Consider the following 15,644-nt stretch of genomic DNA (forward strand, 5'->3'; position numbering starts at 1 on the left):
TTCTTCTATAGGAGGGGCCATCAAACCTGTGGTGACCTTCACACCCAACTGGAGGAATATATTATACTATGACGATGTGACTCTAACATGTGATGTGCCGTCTACTGTACCAGAGGAGCCCCGGACCTATCACTGGTACAAAGATAAGAGACTAATACCTGGAGATCAACAGAACCTTCATATCATTGGATCTTCAGTAGGACGGGACAGAGGAGATTACCAGTGCCAGACCATCGGTGGTGATATCAGTGATCCCGTCTTCCTAGATGTTATATATAGTGAGTCGTCCATCTCATCTCCATCATTACAGATTGTTGGGTGTGAATAGAACAACCTAAAGTATCATTTTATTACATTTCAGATGAGCTCATCCTGCAGAGACCTCCATCTGCCATCTATGAAGGAGACCCCCTGACTCTGAGATGTCATCATCGGAGATTATATGATGTAATAAACACAAAATTCTACAAGGATGATCAGGAGATAAAATCATCAGAATCCGACTCCACATTCCATATTCCTAATATAACGAGGAGTCAGTCTGGACGGTACAAATGTACTAAACGAATACACCTCTATGATCGTACAAATGTGGTGGAGCTCTCAGATGAATCCTTTATCTCTGTGAAAGGTAAATGAATGTCGTATATAAACTGTAATCTTACAAATATTAGTAGATCCAGAGGAAGGTGAACTCCCATAAATAATATGATCTGTGAAGTGATTCTGCTGCCGAAATAAAAAGAAGAAAATTGGTTGTAAAGACTAAAGATTTCCATTCTCGGCATTCAGATAAAAGAACGTTTCCTTCTGTGCTTCCCCCAAACACTTACCTGTCACCTCTCTCTATCCAGCACTGACCCCACCAGCACTCCTCTCCCCTCTCTTCCTCCAATCACAGGACACAGAGGCAGCCATTGGCTCCTGCTGCAGCCAATCCAATTCTGTGAGGAGGGAGCGGGGTGGTGTCTATGGACAGTGGGGGTGTAATCACATGAACCCCTCCATAGCACACAGCTTGTTATGGGGGTACTCAGAAGGGAGGAGGGGCCGAGAGCGCCAGCAGGGGACCCCAGAAGAGGAGGAGAGAGATTATTACAGATCAGGTAAGTATAACATGTTTATTATTTCATTAAATGAAGCTTTGGAATCACTTTAATTATCACCCCCCATTTCTTGAATCTTTATTTCAAAATCTTCCCACCCAACATCCAGCACTCCTGGGTGTGTCGGATGTCTGAGTCCCCGCCGTGTGTTGTGCTCCCGTCTACTGGTCCCTATGACTGGATTTACATCTCAGAGAAAAAGCACTAATCAACACGCTCACCCCAAAGCATAAATTCTCCCCAAATATGCAAAAATTCCCCATCCTGGCAGTCCAAATCCTCCTCCCAGCACATATCCTCATCCTCCAACCCCACCTTCCAGCTCAAATCCCCCCAATACCCCTCAAATCACCCTTCCTACCACACATCCGCTTTCCTTCCAAATCACCCTCCTAGCAAAAATCCTCTCCTCCCAAATACCCCATTCTAACTTAAATCCTCTCCCCCCAAATATCCCCTTCTAACGTAAATCCTCTCCCCCCAAATACCTCCTTCTAACTTAAATCCTCTCCCCCAAATACCCCCTTCTAACTTAAATCTTCTCCCCCAAATACCCCCTTCTAACTTAAATCTTCTCCCCCAAATACCCCCTTCTAACTTAAATCCTCTCCCCCAAATACCCACTCCTAGTACAGGTTCTCCTCCAAATCCCATTTGTTTAAAATATTATTTTCTTTAGTGCTGACCATAAAAAAGACAATTCTGTATGTAAAAAATAAATTTCTTAACATTTCCTTAGTTTATCCTCATAATCATCGTCCTTCCTACTCCTTATTAGTTATTTAGATTGTTCGTTTATTTATTTTCAAATCCAAAAGATGTCAGTGCTGATGTGATCCTTATATGGCTTTATTTATCGGAAATCTCCGCTGATAGATGGCGTTGTATTTATACACTAAAATGGCACCTAGAAAGAGATACAATCCTTCTAAGGTTTTTTTAATTTTTTTTATAATAAAAATGAATGAAAGTTTATATGAAAATATTAAAGGTGCTTCTCTAACCCTCATGATCCATGTATAGCAGTTTCTTTCTCAACCCCCCCCCCCCCCCCCCACCCCAAAAAATAAAAATAAATAAATAAATAAATATATAAATAAAAAAATAAAAAAAATAATTTAAAGGGATTGTAAAGTCTAAAGTCATCCCTTGCGTTAAGGTAAAAAAAATGTTTGGGTGTCAGCACTCCTCCCCCTCAGCCCCCCTTTACTTACCTGAGCCCTCATTCAATCCAGCCCTGTGCACGTCTGCAGATCTTTCCCCCCCCCTCACTTCCTTCTCTCGCTAGCTTTGCTGACCATTGGCTCCCACTGCTGTCAATCAAAGCCAGTGACGACGCAGCGGGGGGGGGGGGGGGCGAGTCCCGCTGTCTGTGTCAATGGACTCAGGTGCGATCACACACGAATGCCCCCATGGGAAGCAGCTTCCAAGAGTAGCCGAGAGTTAACCCCTTGTTTCCTGAAGGAAGGCGGCACAGTGTACTATTACTTTTGCTTTATTCCTACTTTTGGATTTTTACTTGACTGTACAATAAGTACATCCCTCACTGTTGTGCTTGATATGAATGATTTTACCTCTGTGCTTCTCTTTTGATTAAATGTGATATTTTTAATTAATTGATTGTATTTATGTTGAGTTCCACTGAGCGCTGATTTTAAATTGTACAGCAACAGTCTGGATAAATCATGAAATATCTGAGATCTGAGGTCTAAGCGATATAGTACTAAGCTCAGCGTAAGTCAATGCCAGTAACAATATCTACATAGTTGGGCATTTGACCCAGGAGGACCATGGTTTCCATGAAAGCTCAAACTGATATATCTTGCCAGCCCACAATGCTAAAAAAATTCATAATCACAAGTAAGGTTGATAGAAGAAACCACTTCAGTCAGATTAGGGGTGAAGTCTTTCTTCCAGTATCCTTTTATTTTCCTGGATGCTAACATTATATGGGCGACTATTAAGCAAAAATGAGGTGAAAAGTTTTCAATTTCTAAATTTAGAATGGCCAAATCCGGGTTAGGTGGAGTTAGGATACATGTAACAGAGGAGATTAGACCAAACTTTTGGTTCCAGAAGCTTGTGAGATTCTTGCAAGGCCAGAGAATATGATAGTGGTTGCCTATATAATCACAGTTGCACCAACATAGAGGCAATTGGGAGGGGTAATATTGGCCTACTCAGTAGGGTGTAAGGTAACAGCGAGAAATTCTTTTGTTTTGGGAAAGTTCCTAGTGGTTAGTACAGTGGGAAATACCATGTGTACATTTAAAAGACTGGAGCCATTGTGCTGGTGTATAAGTATTCTGTAGATCTTCCTCCCATTTTAGGAGAGGACTAGATTTGCAGAACGTAGTTTTGCACTGAAGGGTATTGTAAAAGAGAGAGATGCCTTTTAGACAAGATGTGGGAGATCCATAGTAAGTTTGTATCAAGGGAGGGAGTTTTATCATTGGGGTGGGATAGTTGCCCATAAATATGGTTATCTGAATATATGAATAAAGTTCAGTGGGGGGAATGTCATATTGACCAATTATCTCAGGGAAAGGCTTGGGTAAGTTGTTATTAAGGACGTCCTCCACCCACTGAATGCCCCGATATCACCACTTCTGAATTGATAAATACGGGATAAGAATTTCCAACACCGTAAATGGCATCCGTAGTTGCTAAGCCTTGGAGCGGTCTCATCTTATTTCACTTTTATACCTCACTGTATTTATTGCAATATGTTTCCATTTCAAAATCAAATTCATTTTAATTTCAACATAACAAATATAATGAAACAAAATGAATAGCTTAACAAATAAATCTGAAAAGTAAACAAAATGCATTTTCCCATCCTGCATATTTCTAAAGTGTAACATGTGTTGAAGATCTGGTGGAAGAAAATCAATGTATAATGAGATTCGACTCAAAAAATATTTGCAGTCAGTGCCGGGGCCGGTGTCACTGGCTGGTGGAAAGACGTTATCCCTCCGGTGTGGGGCCTGGTGTAGTACTTAGACCTCTGACCACTTGGGGAGCTATCTCACACATGAAAGCAGGTCTTCATACAAACACTTGGCTAAATAGTGAGTGAGAATTGATTGCATGTAATTCACCACCTCCACCAACAAGCATATGAAATTACCTCATCATTAGTTATGTCCATTCACAACTTTGTACATTTATACTCTTTTTACTTTTTCATCCATTCATTGACATCTTACCGACCAATCATTGTCATAATCTCCTTTTTCCAGAGATCTTCTCTACTCCGGAAATAAAAGTGACCCCATCCAGGGTAATAAGAGGAGATGAGATGACGGTGAGATGTGACACCAGACTGGATCCGCTCAGAGGCGGCACAGAGCTGCACTTTGCCTTCTACAGAGATGGACGGACTATGCGGGGATACAATGTATCTGATACATACAGAGTGCCGTCATCTCAGCTGGAGGATTCTGGGAATTATACCTGTGAAGTGAGGACGGCATCTCAAACTGTGAGGAAGATGAGTGATGGGCTCTATATCCAGATACATGGTGAGCTTGAAGAACTGAATTAGCCTCTGATCTGTACATGTTCTGTCTCAAATATCACTTTATCAAAAATAAATACCTCCTGAGTAGTGATGGCTAAACGGTTTGCCTGGTGGTCGTTTCGCAGCGAATTTCAGCTGTTCGCGGTCTGCCCGTTTGGCGGACTACTGCCGCCGTTCGCCCGGCGGACTTCTGTGTTTACTGTGTAAAAGAACTTTGACCTATGATGACACATCCATCATGTGGTACAGGACAGCCAATTGAGACATTACAGCACATGGACACTTGGACATTCCCCCTAACTTATAAATAGACCCGATCCGGCGGCCATTTTACATTCTTTCCTCTGTCACTATAGGGAGAGGTTGCTGTGTGGAGCAGGGAGAGATTACAGTGACCCAAATCGTTAGCTATTTGGTACACAAAAGTTCTTTTCAGGATTGGTATAGGTGTTAGGTGTATATAGGTTTGCTGTGCTACTGATTGTTGCAGCAGCCTGAGTGTCTTTTGTCAGTTTAGAGAAAGGGACAGGACGGTGTGTCTGCTGCAGGGACAGTCAGTTTAATCATTAGCTGTTACTATCAGGTCCACAAAAGTGCTATTCAAGTTATTGTTCCAGCAGCCTCTGTTTTGTCAGTTTATATAGGGACAGGCAGGAAGCTGTGTGTGAGGCAGTGAGGGTCAGTTTAATCAGTAGCTGTTACTATATTAGGTCCACAAAGGTTCTTTTCAGGACTGGTATGGTAATAGGCTTGTACACGTATAATATTCTTTCTTCCAAATATAGAAAGAATATTATACTTGACTGCTGCCCTTCTGCTGCAGTCTGCTAATCAGTCACAACCTACTTGTTCCACAAAGGTCCTTATAAGGACTGGTAACTTGGTCTAGGGTGCTACAGTACATAGGGTTGAGTGAGGTACGGTCTGCTATTCCATAAGGACTGGTATAGGTCCACAATACATAGGGTTGAGGTGCACTACTGCTGACAGCTGCCCTATACTGCAGCAGTCCTTCATCAGTATAGGGACTGACGTACAGTCTGCTAATCAGTCACACACAACCTACTTGTTCCACAAAGGTCCTTATAAGGACTGGTAACTATGTCTAGGGTGCTACAGTACATATGGCTTCACTCTCTGCTATGTGCACCTCCAAAGACACTACCACAAACAACACCACCACCACCACATATCTTCCGCTTGAGTGACAGGAATTATTTTTCGATCCATATCAAGACATTTCTGATGCGCAGCCACTCTTGGTATTGGATCAGGAATAGGAGATAGCAACAACCGCTACTCAGCAGTCTGACGACAGTACCCAGATCAGCCCAAGGAGGAGGTTGGTCCCTGGTGTTGCTGCCTACTCAGAGATCTCTACTTATAGCGGTGGGGAAGGTGACGTTGATGATGACGTGTCTAGTGATGTCACGTGGGTGCCCACAAGAGAGGAAGAGGAGGGGAGTTCAGAGGGAGATATGGACCAGCAGATAGGGAGGAGAAGCAGGAATAACTTACATTGCACAGGAGGGACAAAGCAGACTGCAAATGTATCAGGAGCGAGTCATCGACCACGTACGGTCACATCTGGCGCTCCCAGGACACCGGCACATGGCTCCACAGTGTGGGCTTTTTTTTAACGTGTCCGCTGCTGACAATAGCGCTGCCATCTGCAATCTTTGCAGTCAACGCATTAGTCGCGGTAAGCCCAACACTCACCTAGGGACGACCGCCTTAAGAAGGCACACGAGCAGCCATCACCGAGCCCAGTGGGAGCAACGGAACACACAAAGCCACACTCCAGGCTCTCACCATCCAGCCTCGTCTTGTACTTCTCCTTCTCCTCTCTCTTCACAATTGTCCTCCACCTTCCATCACGCCAAGCTCATGTTTTTCTGCAAAAAGGCAGGCTTCCGTGGGCCTAATGTTCGAGCGTAAAAAAATGATGACGCCGGATAACCCTCTTGCCCAACAGTTGGCGGCTGGCTTGTCAGAACTCATAGCCCGCCAACTACTGCCATATAAACTGGTGGACTCGGAGGCCTTTCTAAAATTTGTGGCCATTGGAACACCACAATGGAAGGTCCCAGGAAGGAAGTATTTCTCACAGAAGGGCATCCCAGAGCTATATGGCCATGTTCAGCGGCAAGTGAATGTATCTCTGGCACACAGTGTCAGTGCCAAGATACATCTGACCACAGACACGTGGTCTAGAAAACACGGGCAGGGAAGGTATATCACTTTTACTGCCCACTGGGTGAACCTTCTGACGGCCGTCAAGCATGTAACCCGTGGCACCCGTGTAGATTTGGTTTTACCGCCACGGATTGCATGCAGGCCTGGCCCTTCTTCTCCTCCTCCTCCTCCTACTCCATCCTCCTCCCTCTCCTCCTCGGGTGACTCCTCCTTTTCCACTGCTAGCGTCTTTTCCGCTGCGCCGCCCAAGTTCCCCAGAACCCATTCGACATGCCAGGTGAGACGTTGCCATGCCGTGCTGCGTCTGTTGTGCCTGGAAGCCAAGAGCTACACTGGCCCGGCACTCCTTTCAGCTTTGCGTTCACAGGCAGATCAGTGGCTAACACCGCTCAATTTGACAGTTGGTAAAGTGGTGTGTGACAACGGTGCCAATCTGCTTAGCGCATTGAAACAGGGCAAAATCACGCACGTGCCATGCATGGCACACGTCTTAAACTTGGTCGTGCATCGATTCGTTGTCAAATACCCTGCGGTCCAGGACTTCTTGCGGCAGGCAAGGAAAATCTCGGCCCATTTCAGAAGATCTTACACGGCCATGGCTCGCCTTGCTGACATTCAGCGGCGACACAATCTGCCGGTCAGACGTCTTATTTGCGATTGCCCGACGCGATGGAACTCAACTTTCTATATGCTTGATAGGCTGCTCCAGAAGAAACTTGCAGTTAACGTCTACCTGTATGAACTCTGCGGCAGAACAGGTTCTGGGGAGCTGGGTTTTTTTTCACCGTGCCAGTGGCTGCTCATGCGCGACGCATGCAGACTTCTGCGGCCATTTGAGGAGATCACCAAACTGGTCAGTCGCAGCCATGGCGCCATCAGGGACATGGTACCTTATGCCTTCTTTATGGAGCGTGCATTGTGTCGTGTCATTGATCAAGCTGTGGAGGAGCAGGAGCGGGAAGATGAGGAAGTCGCAATGATGGATGAATTCCCAGGGGGGGCTACTCTATCTGAGACAATTGAACAACAAGAGTCTGAAGAGGAGTCAGAGGAGGATGGTGCCGGGGCGGATGAGGAGGAGCAAGAAGAGCATGCTTTAAACCTTTCTGGGATCCCTGTTGTGCGTGGATGGAGAGAGGAGAATGAAGAGGATGACATTATCCTGGATGATGAGCAGGAGCCAGGCCACCACACCGCTTCCACTTTAGTGCAAATGGGGGCCTTCATGCTCCAGTGTTTTTCAATAGGGACCCCCGTATAAAAAGCATAAGGGTCAAGGACCAGTACTGGGTGGCAACGTACTTAAACCCCCGGTACAAACACAAAATGGCGGAAATGTTACCGCCGTCACAGAGGGCTGGCAGAATGGAGCACTTCCAGGCCTTGCTTCGAGAAATGCTGCATTCTGCTTTTGCGTGCGCTGGCAAAGGAGCAATTCCCACTCCCAGAGAAGGAGATGCAGGTACCAATCCAACAGCGCCTGCAAGAAGAGGCCAGTTTGAAGATGTGTTGGTGACTTCGGATATGAGGTCATTCTTTCAGCCGACCCATCGACAGGTGTCATCCGGATCCAGCATCAGGGAACGCCTAGACCGTCAGGTTTCCGACTACATCGGGTTAATGGCCGATGTGGACGGCATCAGGGAACGCCTAGACCGTCAGGTTTCCGACTACATCGGGTTAATGGCCGATGTGGACGCTCTGAGGAGTGATGAACCCCTGGACTACTGGGTGGGCAGGCTTGACCTCTGGCCAGAGCTTGCCCAATTTGCAATCGAACTGTTGGCTTGCCCCTCATCCAGAGTCCTGTCCGAAAGGACGTTCAGCGCAGCAGGGGGGATCGTGACCGATAAGCGTACTCGCCTAGCTCACGACAGTGTTAACTACCTCACATTTCTAAAAATGAATGAGGCATGGATCTCGGAGGAATTCAACACATGTGACCAGTAGACCATGTATATGTCTATAAACAATTTTTTTAATCGAGCACACAGACCTTCTTTCTTCATTTGGCTCACTTCCTTGTCCAAAAAAAGCACACCATACTATATGCCCGTACCCTCCTCTTTGAAGAGGTTGAGCGGTGTCATATTTCTACTGGGGCTGCTTATTATGAGGGGCTCCCACCATCCCTGTGCTATGCTTATTATGAGGGGCTCCCACCATCCCTGTGCTGTGCTGACTTCCTCCTGGGGCTGCTTATTATGAGGGGCTCCCGCCATCCCTGTGCTATGATGACATCCTCCTGGGGCTGTTTATTATGAGGGGCACCCACCATCCCTGTGCTGTGCTGACTTCCTCCTGGGGCTGTACCTCTGCTGTGAATATTATGAGGGGCTCCCACCATCCCTGTGCTATGCTCATTATGAGGGGCTCCCACCATCCCTGTGCTATGCTCATTATGAGGGGCTCCCACCATCCCTGTGCTATGCTCATTATGAGGGGCTCCCACCATCCCTGTGCTATGCTGACTTCCTCCTGGGGCTGCTTACGGTGCAGGTGTCAGTGCTGTATATCACGGTGCTGTTGTCAGTGCTGTATATCACGGTGCTGGTATTAGTGCTTTATGTCACGCTGCTGATGTCAGTGCTCTCTATCACGGTGCTGGTGTCAGATCACTCTATCATGGTGCAGGTGTCATTGCTGTATGTCACGCTGCTGATGTCAGTGCTCTCTATCACGGTGCTGCTGTCAGTGCTGTATATCACGGTGCTGGTGTTAGTGCTTTATGTCATGCTGCTGATGTCAGTGCTCTCTATCACGGTGCTGTTGTCAGATGACTCTATCACGGTGCAGGTGTCATTGCTGTATGTCACGCTGCTGGTGATCATCTCCTGCACCCTCTTCTTTGCCTACCCTGGTCCCTGACCTTCCCTCTCCTCCATTGCCTTCATGTGCTCCATAGTCCTGAATTGTCACAACAATTTCCCATATAAAAAAAGAATGCTTGTAGTTGTCAATCCCAGATTAACCTCATACATGTGTTATGTCATTGGCCATGTGGTGGGACTATGTTTGCACAGCTATTAATTATTTTGTGGCTGCAAATTTGACCTGTAGGTTTGCAAAGTTCGCCTCCCATTGAAGTCAATGGGGCCCGCCGCGAACGTTCCGGTTCGCGAACTATCGGCCACGTTCACGGTCCGCGTTCGCGAAACGTCCTGTCGGAAGTTCGTCCATCACTACTGGTGTTAGTGCTTTATGTCACGCTGCTGATGTCAGTGCTCTCTATCACGGTGCTGGTGTCAGATGACTCTATCACGGTGCAGGTGTTATTGCTGTATGTCACGCTGCTGATGTCAGTGCTCTCTATCACGGTGCTGCTGTCAGTGCTGTATATCACGGTGCTGGTGTCATTGCTGTATGTCACACTGCTGATGTCAGTGCTCTCTATCACGGTGCTGGTATCAGATCACTCTATCACGGTGCTGGTGTCAGATCACTCTATCACAGTGCAGGTGTCATTGCTGTATGTCACGCTGCTGGTGATCATCTTCTGCACCCTCTTCTTTGCCTACCTGACCTTCCCTCTCCTCCATTGCCTTCATGCGCTCCACAGTCCTGAATTGTCACAACAATTTCCCATATAAAAAAAGAATGCTTGTAGTTGTCGATCCCAGATTCACCTCATACATGTGTTATGTCATTGGCCCTGTGGTGGGACTATGTTTGCACAGCTATTAATTATTTTGTGGCTGCAAATTTGACCTGTAGTTTTGCAAAGTTCGCCTCCCATTGAATTCAATGGGGCCCGCCGCGAATCTTCCGGTTCACGAACTATCAGCCGCGTTCGCGGTTCGCGTTCGCGAAACGTCCTGTCGGAAGTTCATCCATCACTACTCCTGAGACCCAGTCTGCATAGATAGTTTGACAACTTGCTGACTAGAAGATCCACAGGCAGAGAGTCCATTGTAGTTTTTTTTCCAGACTGGCATATACAATGGATGTTTTGGGGGGGGGGGGGGGGTTGCATGTGGAAATACATCTTGATATTAAAGCTTCCCACTTCCTTAAAATTTCCTTCACTTAACAGTAAAAAAATAAACTTTAATTCCTAGCTAAGGGCTGAAAAAAGGCTGTGCTTACTATAATGATACTTGTGGGCCAGAGCCTAGGGTGGCAGGGTAAGATGAGCAGCACCATGACTCAACATTTACACATTGTGATACATTATTATCCCCTTATTTACTTTCCCTTAGTCTTCCTTCCCTTATTCAATTTACATTAGTATTCCTTTAGGCTTTTTTCCTTTCCAATATTCTCTTTCCCTTAGTCATTATTCCCTTTTCGTTATTATCTTTCCTGTAGTCATAATTCCCTTCCCTTATTCTCTTTCCCTTAGTCTTTCTTCCCTTCCCATTTTCTCCTTTCCTCTCCATCATCTAGCTTTCTCTGTTGGAGAGAGGGGTGTGGGGAAGCTTAGAGAAATCAAAAGACTCTTTACAAGTCCGGGAACACAAAGATTCTCTCTTCTCTAATTCGACTAATGGAGCTTAAAGCTGAAAATCAGTTAAGAATATAAAGCAGAACCCTGCGCAACGCAGGGGTCTGCTTTCATTAGTACATTTTAGTACATTGGCTCTAGGAATGAGGCCCGAGATCACCATTGCCATGGGTTTGTGGCAAAGTCAAAAAAAATTCAGGTTTGCCCCCAAAAATAAGGAACAATAAGAACTAATTATTTAAAATAATAGATTACTCGGTCCTCGATATATAATTATATATTATTTATTTTTGCCATTGGTACATGACCCCATGGCATTGCCCAGCTTCCTATACCTTCTGTTTAAGAATAGTTTGCAAAAAAGCCCTACAACTGGCCAGAGTAATAAAATTTGCCTCCCATCCATTGACTTTAAGAGTGTTTTAATAGTGTTTTCGTCCAAGTTTGTGAACTTTGAACAAGATTCATGAACTGTTTGAGAACTGAACCCAAGCTGATTTGCTCACCACTTATTAGTTCATACTGAAATAATCACAATACAAGGGGTAGGGTTTGGTAAAGAGATATCATGACAATAAAGGCCTTCTTCTTCTCCATCATTCAGATGGACTTACAGCAGCATTGTGTTCAAATAGGGCCATGATGTTGGGGACTTGTATCTTCTCTCTTCATTAGCCAACAGTTATATTTAACCACTGATCCCGGCCCAGTAATAGTTCCGGTTCTAATAATTGTTACCTCCATAAGGTGAAGACACTGGGCAGAGAAATGATTGCAAAAGCTCTACATAGTAAAAATGCTGCCATAAAGGAGTCAATACTGGCCAAGTGTCAATGGCCAGAGTCCCTAATGAACGCTAATTGGAACCTTAATTGGGGCCCTAATTCCACATGAAATAACCCGCATGGAGTAGAATTAACACTCTCACAAGAACTCCATCTACATGGACCAACCCTAATTGGGGCACTAATTCCACATGGAACCCTAATTGAAGCTCTCACAATTCAATTTCCCTTTATGTCATGGTGGAGTCAATAATGAGTCCTAAAAGAGAGGTCCATAATGTGAAGATATTGTGCAGACAAATTGTTGCAAAAGCTTTTCATAGTAAAAAATTCAGTTAAATTTAAAGTTGAAATTCATCTTTTTAATGGTTTGCCAACAAATGGATTTGTAAGATTGGTCAGCCAGTCCTGTGATTTATGCTCCTCTTGAGCAAGTGACACACTTATCTCCCAGTTCAGCTTCATTGCTTCCCGTGTCACCTGTCCTCCTATTATTGGAATAAGTTAGAACATATTACTGGAAAATTATACAACATCATTGCTTCTGTCCAATGAGAAGGAAGCTAATCCAGATCTTTCATATACATTCAGAATTCTTAATCGTTCAAAATTGCACAAATAAAGTTTTTTTCTTATCTAAAAATCACATGACTTCCATCTCTGGTTCTCTCTTCAGATTACATGATAATGCAGAACATAATACGACTGGTGATCTCTGGATTTGTATTATCTGCTGCCGTATGTTTCACCTACTTCCACAACAAGTGGTAGAGAAGAAGATCATCTACGAATCTGAGGACCTCAATGAAACATCTAAGTGAACATGGAAAAGGTCTTGGCTGAATTCCAAGGAACTTCATCTTTTAAAAATAAACTTATATTGACAAAAAACTCAATCTGATTAATCTGAAAAAATAATGAGTGATTAAACTAATGTGCTTATAAAGTGAATACAGTGAGTGTTGGAAGCAGAAGTGGTCACTGAGATCACACATGGAGGAGAGAATAACAGGAATAAATAAATAAACGTTGTTTATTTTAAGTTCTGTAAACTAAATAAGATATGAAGTGGGTTTTGTATATATTGGTGCAGATTTACTAAAACTGGGGAGTACAAAATCTGGTGCAGTTGTCCATGGTAGACAATCAGATTTTAACTTCAGATTGTTCAATTAAACTTTGTAAAAAAAAAAAACAGGAAACTGCTTCAAATTTTGAACTTTCTAGTTTTAGTAAATCAATTAATGTAGAATTATTATATGTTAACATTTTATATTTTTATTTTAAGCCAGCAGATAACATTGTAGGCTAATTTTCATGTTTCTCTAATCTTCTTACCTCTTTTTGTAAAAAGCTTGTAGCCTTGTACCTACATTATATTATGTTATGCCTGTTACTGTATAATTTTTTTTTAAGTTTCTGGTTGGCACATGCAAGGGTTCATGTAATTGTATGACATGTCTTCCCCTCTATGTGTGTGGTACCTCCCTTCTTCAGGGCCTATATATACAAGGGGAGTCGGCCTGGTGGTGCAGTTTTGTGTGGAAGACCAGAATCATACAGTGAGGATCTGTGTATTATGTAAACCGTTCTACCGGCAGCATTACACTTTAATATGACCTGTTTTTGGGCACCCATGTAAATGGTTTTATATATCAGAAATTTCTTGATTTTAAGGTATGGGCAGCACCACTATAGAAACAGCACAGCCAAATCAATGTAGAGTCGAATGTAGTGTAAATGAAATTATTTATGTAAAGGAATTATTCTATAACCTTAATTGTATTCTGTAAATCAATCCAGTAAACTGAGTTCTTAGCCAAAGAAGAAGTTGCCTCCTGTTGTTTACTTGAGGTGGGGAGAAGGACATTAAAGTGATGTATAGTCATGCCGGGCCGTATTTAAGTTGGGGCCAAAGGGCAGCTTCCCTGGGCCCAGTCATTGTTGTGGGGCTTGAATCAGCTGCCCTATACTTTCCAACTGCCCTGATTTACATTCCCTTGTCCTGTGAAGTCCTAATCCCGTGCTGTGTCTGGATATCTCAGTGTGAAGTGCTGTCACTTATGCTGCCCAGCTCTGCCCTATAGCAGTGTACAGATGACTCATGTGCAGACAATATCAGCATTCACATTTAAATAACAGGCATTAATATGTAAATCAAGAAGGCATTGATGTGTAAATAGTGGCGGTGTTCATATGAGGTCCCATCCACCATCACCTCTGCTGAATGCTGCCCAGTGTCCACTGCCTGCAACTGTGATCATCTCTGAGTCATCAGCTTGTTCTGCAAAGGTAAACAAAGTGGGGGGGGGGGGGGGGGGTTGGTGTAGGGCATGGGTAGGGAACCTTGGCTCTCCAGATGTTTTGAAACTACAAATCCTATCATGCCTCTGCCTCTAGGAGTCATGCCTGTGATTGTTAGGGTCTTGCAATGTCTCATTGGACTTGTAGTTTCAAAACAGCTGGAGAGCCAAGGTTCCCTATTCCCGGTGCAGGGTGTGCAGAGGTAAGCAGAAAAGGAATTACAGTTTAGGTTGCACTGGTGAGCAAGGGGGGGATGTACAGAGGTATGGGCGGTAGGTGCAAAGAAGAGCTGAGGAAGCTTGTAGAGGTAAGGGGGGAGGGAGGTGAAATGGAGAGGATTGGGGAGGTTTGGCATCCAGAGTTTTTCAGGGGGATTCAGGATGCAAAGGTGTACTGATGGAGTGGATAAAGATGAGTGTTGCGTGTAGGGCAGGCTATTTTTTTCAGTGGGCTGCTCTATGCACCGCAGATGCGGAAGATCGGTGGTCAGTGTAAATTCTTCATTACATTTGTGGTCAGTAAAAATTCCCCATTACATTGGTTGTCAGTGCAAATCTTCCCATTACATTGAGGCTTGGTGTAGAATCCTTTTATTCACGCTAGTGGCCAGTGTGAAGGCCCCCCTTACATTAGTGGCCAGTGTAATACCTTACTTACATTGGGATAAAATCTTAGGAACAAAGAACATGGAGGAGAGATGGGTCCACTTTAAGAGCATATTAAATAAGGGCATTAGCCAGTGCATCCCATTGGGTAATAAATTTAAAAGAGCAAAAGGCCATCTGTGATATACAGGCTTTTTGTCTGCTTCATCTGGTGAGTGGGGAACCAGGAGGGGAGCACAAGAAACTACCTGAATCGCTCCTGATATTTGTGTTTACCATAAATCGCATGTTTGATGAACTATTCCAAGCACATTAATGATATATGTTTTCACCATCATTAACATTTTATGCATAGAGGATACATTTGGATGAACTTCCTCTGACAACACAGGATATTTATACACAGACTTCACATGTATTTTTGTATTTTTTTATGATAGAATTGTTTATGATTTATTGAATGCACTATGTTGTAGTCTGGCACATAGCACTTTAATTGGCCATATTTTTATTTTGTATAGCACTTTAATTTGTACTTATGTGTGATGATTATGGATACACACTCATACTACATTAGGTGCAGCGCCGATTTTTACATTTTCACTGTCCCAAAAGTCCTGGATGGCTTAACGCCAATGTAAAAATGCATATAAAAGCAAAAGAGAAGGCCTTCAGAAAATA

General features: G+C 44.1%; 1 protein-coding gene across 1 annotated transcript in view; it reads left to right on the forward strand.

The window, feature by feature from the left end:
- Window positions 1-13,884, forward strand: part of LOC143942672 (Fc receptor-like B) — a 20,644-nt gene extending 6,760 nt beyond the window's left edge. Inside the window, exons 3-6 of the mRNA XM_077464052.1 lie at window positions 12-278; window positions 362-631; window positions 4,349-4,630; window positions 12,731-13,884. Coding sequence (XP_077320178.1) covers window positions 12-278; window positions 362-631; window positions 4,349-4,630; window positions 12,731-12,825 — 914 coding nt within the window. The 3' untranslated portion in view covers window positions 12,826-13,884. The remainder of the gene's footprint in view (window positions 1-11; window positions 279-361; window positions 632-4,348; window positions 4,631-12,730) is intronic.
- Window positions 13,885-15,644: the final 1,760 nt, after the last annotated feature.

Source organism: Lithobates pipiens, unplaced genomic scaffold (genome assembly GCF_037356315.1).
Source record: "Lithobates pipiens isolate NorthernLeopardFrog02 unplaced genomic scaffold, aLitPip1_a1.2 Scaffold_30, whole genome shotgun sequence".
NCBI lineage: Eukaryota > Metazoa > Chordata > Amphibia > Anura > Ranidae > Lithobates > Lithobates pipiens.